Below are 6,000 nucleotides of genomic sequence, written 5' to 3'. Positions count from 1 at the left end.
GGAGCTACAACCCACTGGACTGGACTGTCCTGGTGATGGAAACCCATTGTACCCTTCTCATCAGATAATTAAATCAAGTGAGTATGTGTTCATTAATCAAAGTGTGAGCATAATATGGCACATCTGTTCTATTGTCAGCTAGTGCTGTGTACAGTAAATGTATGAAGATGATGGAAAGAACGTGAACTGAACTGTGGGGGGAAAAAATTGTAGAGTAAAGTCCTCTAATAAAAAAATCCTGCTTTCCTCTTTAAGAGCTAAATGACCTTAAGATGAGTGAGATAGAAGAAATGATGAGGTGAGACAATGAGATGTATATTTACATTCTTTAATTCAAATTCTCTCTGTACAGATACATTGGCTCGGAAAACAACCAACATATGAATGGAGGTAAGATCCATGGAAGAGTAGTCAAAGTGGGAACGTTAGTAGTATCTACATGGTCAGATAAGTATCTACACTTACAAATGTGTCTTTAGTTAAAAACATCCACATCCTGCTTTGGGTTGAGGAAAGGCCGGACCTCATTTCATTCTCCATGGTCTTACAGTAATATCTATAATGGATTAAGTCTTGAGCAGCTTTATCAATGGGATCATATTCCCCCCATAGGGAAGAGTGTGGCTTTTAAGAAACATCAAGGAGTAAAAACTGTGGGTTAACTGAGACCTATTCTTAGTACTAAGAGGAATGGCTGTGTATGTAAGTCTATCTCCCATGAGGTATTACACTTCTCAACTGGGAAAGAGATCTAGACAGAAGAGAAAAGTCTGTATTTTAATGATTCAATTACCACAATGAAATATGTACAACAATACAATGATAGAAATGAAATTGCCTCTAATGCTGCATTAACTGTACAGAGATATAGGTGTATCTTTAAATTTGTAAAAGCTACCAGAAAATAAACCTTTGACATTGTCGAAAAGGCATAGAGAGGAAGTTCCTGTGCTGAATTAGTTAAAATCAGAAAGCCTTGTTCTGTTACAAGCCTGGGGAGCACAACTACAAACTTACAGTGGTGAAGCACAAACATGCTGAGAAAAAAAAGACAAAGTATATAGTCCAATAGATGGAGTATTCCCACATGGATTCTCCAGCAGTGGTATTAGGTGAATGCATCTGTGTATTGTAAGGCTACATTTATACAAATATAAAATACAACAAAGCCATACAATTATAATTCTGAGGGGCTAAACTTATTATCATCATAAAGATGTGTATCTGCAGTACAGGAACTATAACACAATGGTTACCACCATACATGATTGTGCAATAGACCTTTCATGCTATAAAACACATGTTTCCAATAGGGACCTGTCTTCTGACCATGCAGATATCATTAGTGGATTCTCTTTCTAGAAGTTGTCAAAGGGGAAGGATAATTAAGATAGAAAACAGCATGTACATAAATGCAGAGATGTAAAAAGCAGACACACATTTTAAAAGGACAAGTAAACAGTTTGTCCCGCACCTCAAAAAATAATACCCAGGATTACTCTGAGCACCACACCTCTCCTCCTCTTTGTTCTCCTCATCTCCCCCAATCCGTTCAAATTACCTCCTCTTGTTGGCATCAAGTCCCTCCTCCCCAACCTGAATTCATAACCCGCCTCCCCCCCTGTTGGCAGGGCACTGGAACAACTCTGTATTCCTGGCCAGACTGGGGAGTTCGCTGGTGTCCAGAGGTAAATAAATGGGAAAGCCATTGCTGGGCAGGGATCAGACCAGACTGGTTGGATGGCAGCGGTAGGTGCAGTTGGAGAGGGGGTCGCGCTCAGCCCCCCCATCAGCACTCTGGGAGCAGCATCCCTCGCACGGAGACTCTGGAACACAGAGTGAGAGTGGATGATCACCACACAGAAATCTGAAAACTCAGGACGCTTCTAACTACACTATAAATCTGCCTCTTATTAGCTTATTTCAAACAGTCCCCTATTGGGCATTAGACAAAGATTACATATCAAAGTGTTAATGAGTGAGACAGTGTAACTGATTGTGTTTGAGAAGTACGTAAGCCTGAGCCTAATACACTGTGAAAGGGACTGGTTATTCACTAACAACATACTGTACATAGCAACAAGACATACTGGGGATGAACAAAACAGAACAGCTAAATTAAGTATTTTTTTGGAGGGGTGGGGCATTCACAATATCATGTCATGTCTCCTGTTATTCAATTATGTTTTGCTACACTTAGTCCTAACTTGTGTTGTGTGATGGAGGTTTGCCCCACTGACCAGTGGTGTGTTCTGTCTCTGTGGCCTCGGGCAGCAGCAGGTGGGCTCGGAGGGGGCTGGGCAGGGTGGTCTGGCTGGGGCCCTCCTGACTGGTGCCCAGCTGCAGACGCCTCATGTGACGCACCACTGCCGTGGCGTTAAACGCTTGCTGCAGGAGGGAACACATTCAAATCAGAATGTTTAAAAGTGATACATAATAACTGCCATAGAAAACTGTACTGACAATGACAGACAGCTGAATGCTGCAGGATTCTACTTATATACTAAACAAAGCAAAAATGTCTTTGCATTTTTAAGAAGGCCAGGTGCACAGAAAAAGTAACTCACCCTCCACTTGCTCTTGGCAAAGTTCTTCTTGATCTGGGCACTGACAGACTCATGGATGTTCTTATCTAGAGCTGTGTCACCAGCGATCCTGAGGAACAGAGAAAGACATGAGGGGACAAGTTCAGCTGGTTGTCACAAGAACAGGTGAAAACTAGACAAACGCACAAATGTAGTAGATTATGATAAAGTTGTGTTATGTGCATGCCTGTGTGTGTGTGTGAAGGAAAATATGGTGTACACTACCAGGGGTGCTGCAGAGCCTGGTCACATGTGTAGCGTATCCTGGGGTCCTTCTCCATCAAGTGAACTATGAAGTCTTTGGCTGAAAACAACACATGAACAGCCACACATTTACAACTCACATATTTCACCCAAAAACAATGCCTTTTTTCTTAATTTACATGAGATATACAGTAACTAATAATGCTACTTACAGATGACAAAAAAGGTAGCTAAAGTAGAAATAGACTAGCTCCCAGGTTACTACAGTACAAGAAGCTTCACTGCATCAGAAACACTGTCCAGACTGACAGTAAAAAGAAAAACTGTCCACATGCCTTTGACCTGACTTCAGAAACTCCCTACAGGACTAAGAAATGGTGATCTCACAGGGCCTCAGTGATTGTTCTATGGCCAGTGAGTGTCTTATGGTTAATCCCATACACACTGACAGCTTGGCAGACACTCAAAGCATAACAAACCCTAGAGCTAGGGAGTAATTTCCATTAATATGAAACTGCTGACAAGGGGAACTAATAATGGCAACATAATGTTATACATACTGTATTTCACTATGCTGTAGTGTCCAGGTTTTATTTCTCTCTCCAGGGAGCAGAGAAAGGAGAGGATTACTGTACCTGAGTCAGAGATATCGTCCCAGTACGGAGAGTCAAACTCATAGTCAGCCTTCAGGATCTGCTCAAAGAGCTTGGCATCATTCTCGTCATAGAACGGAGGGTATCCACACAAACTGTGTCAGAATAAGAGCGTAAAGGCATCACAGGAGAGTTAGGAGACCTGTTGTAGTGCTTTCATACTTCAAAATGCATCCATGAAGTTATCATTGATCTGGTATGAGTTGATTGTTGAAAACAATGTAGTGGAAAGAAATGTAACACAGAAATTATGTTTTAAGACTGGTAGGAGAAAGACTAAAGTTAAAGAGTCAGTCCAAGCCCATAACTCACAGGATGTATGCGATGACCCCGATAGACCAGCAGTCCACCGCCTTGCTGTAGGGTTTCTGGGCCAACACTTCAGGGGCTGCAAGACATCAGAGCAGTGTTTTCATCAGCATCATTACACATGTAGTCTGACATGATCACTGTGTGTGCGCTTGTTCTCAAACACACTAAAATCATAGAAAACACATGCTCTTGACACATAGATAAAGACACACACACACAGGCATACACTGATCAGTGCCAGTCCTCCTTACCCACGTATCCTGGTGTTCCGCAGGCTGTGGACATGACACTTCCAGATCCCTCAATCTTGGACAGGCCAAAGTCACTGATCATGATCTTAGAGTCCTCCTCCATACTGTCGTACAGAAGGTTCTCCGGCTGGAAAAGACAGAGAAATCAATCAACTTTATTGTCACAAACATTTAACACACACACACACACGCACACGCACACGCACACACACACACACACTGGGAAAATAATTAGTTATCCAAACTAATGATCAATCAGTTTACACTCTGCTGAACTGCCTGTAAACAAATTATAGTTAATTAATCTAATTTGCAGGCACTGCAGAATGCTTGGGGCAAAACACTAGCGTAGGAAACAAACATTTTGCAGTTTTCATGGTGGGGATACCTATCACTCATCCAGTCTTGTGACTATTCAGTCATTGGACAGAAACGAGAAGGTAAAGGACTCCATTGTTAAAGACTCTGAAATCTTGTCTTTCATGCCCTTTGTCCTTCCCTTACACCCAATCACGGACAGTTGTGATACAGCCTGGAATCGATGCCTCTAGCACTGAGATGCAGTGCCTTAGCAGCTGCGCCACTCTGGAGCCCCTAAATGCCCATCTAAATATCGTCCTCACCACCTGACCCTTGACTCAGGCTCACCTTCAGGTCGCGGTGTACGATGCCCATGTCATGGAGGTATTTAACAGCATCCAGGATCTGCTGAATGAGCTTGCTGGCATCTTTCTCTGTGTAAAATCCCTTCTCCACAATCCTATCAAACAGCTCCCCACCAGACACCCTGGATAGAGAAGAGGAACGATTTTGATATACATATGGCCATCTAACTGCTATATATTGCCGTCTAACTGCTACAGGGTGGCGGCTGCCTACCTACAGACTTGATATCATTGGCCACTTTAACAAATGAAACACTAGTCACTTTAATAATGCCACTTCAAGAATGTTTTCATATCTCGCATTACTCATCTCATATGTATATAATGTATACTGTATCCGTCACTATCTATTCTTTACGAACTATTGCATCTTAGCCGCTCGGTCACTGCTCATCCATATATTGTATACTTACATATTCTTATCCCATCCCTTTACTAGATTGTGTGTATTACGTCTCGTTGTGGAATTCATTAGATATTAGGTTTTGTTGTGGAATTTGTTAGATATTAGGTTTTGTTGTAGAATTGTTAGATATTACCTGTTAGACACTGCTGCACTGTCGGATCTAGAAGCATAAGCATTTCGAAACTCTCGCAATAACATCTGCTTACTGTGTGTATGTGACCAATAAAATTGGATTTGATTTGATTATATGTCGTCTAACTTCAAACTACTTTATCTATCTTCAACCTGGTATTAGCCTACATCACCACTAGGTGGAGGCATCACTTCTTCCTAGATGTACCCACCACTGCTCTATATGATTCAGCACTAACAACAAGCTAAAGCCCTGTCAAGCTGCCTCCCAAAGAGAGGAGGAAGAGAAAAAGAGGAAGAGTGAGAGAAAGAGTTAGAGAGAGGGGATTTTTATGTGTGCAAACCCCCAACTGTTCTTTGGTTAAATCTGACTGCCCTTACGGCAGTGTTGCTAAAGTGAACACAACATCCCTCTGTCATCACACCACCCACTGTTTTCAACAGCAAAAAAACCTCTCTCTCTCTCCCCCTTTCTCTCTGTCTCTAACTTGCTCCACACCTTCTGACATTTCAGGAAGAGAGATGGGTGGGAGAGAGCAAAGTTACTGTGTGAGGGCATATTCCCCAGTGGTTGTCAGCAGGCACGATGCTGTGAGTGTATGTCTGTATGTGTGTGGGAGGGGGGCTTCTCTTGAGATCAGTGAACAGAAAGGCCCCTGAGCTCAGAGAGTAATTAATGGAGAATGACACTGTGCGTGGGAGACAGCACAGGCAGGGAGCCTGAAACACACACGCAAACACACATTGCAGAAGCATAATCCTGAAAGTTTTTAAACTGAAGGCTGCAGAGAG

At 42.5% G+C, this 6,000-nt stretch overlaps 1 protein-coding gene across 1 annotated transcript in view; it reads right to left on the bottom strand.

Moving 5' to 3' along the window:
• Positions 1 to 312: 312 nt before the first annotated feature.
• The window catches only part of LOC120059793 (calcium/calmodulin-dependent protein kinase type 1-like), a 68,882-nt gene continuing 63,194 nt past the window's right edge, over positions 313 to 6,000 (bottom strand). The window contains exons 5-12 of the mRNA XM_039008845.1: positions 4,654 to 4,792; positions 4,006 to 4,132; positions 3,755 to 3,830; positions 3,425 to 3,537; positions 2,811 to 2,889; positions 2,568 to 2,655; positions 2,241 to 2,388; positions 313 to 1,826 (exon numbers count right to left, since the gene is read on the bottom strand). Of these exons, the coding sequence (XP_038864773.1) occupies positions 1,723 to 1,826; positions 2,241 to 2,388; positions 2,568 to 2,655; positions 2,811 to 2,889; positions 3,425 to 3,537; positions 3,755 to 3,830; positions 4,006 to 4,132; positions 4,654 to 4,792 (874 nt within the window). The 3' untranslated portion in view covers positions 313 to 1,722. The remainder of the gene's footprint in view (positions 1,827 to 2,240; positions 2,389 to 2,567; positions 2,656 to 2,810; positions 2,890 to 3,424; positions 3,538 to 3,754; positions 3,831 to 4,005; positions 4,133 to 4,653; positions 4,793 to 6,000) is intronic.

The sequence above is a fragment of the Salvelinus namaycush genome, chromosome 2 (assembly GCF_016432855.1).
Source record: "Salvelinus namaycush isolate Seneca chromosome 2, SaNama_1.0, whole genome shotgun sequence".
Lineage (NCBI taxonomy): Eukaryota > Metazoa > Chordata > Actinopteri > Salmoniformes > Salmonidae > Salvelinus > Salvelinus namaycush.
The sequence above is the reverse complement of the archived record's forward strand: the minus strand, read 5'-3'. Positions and strand labels throughout refer to the sequence as shown.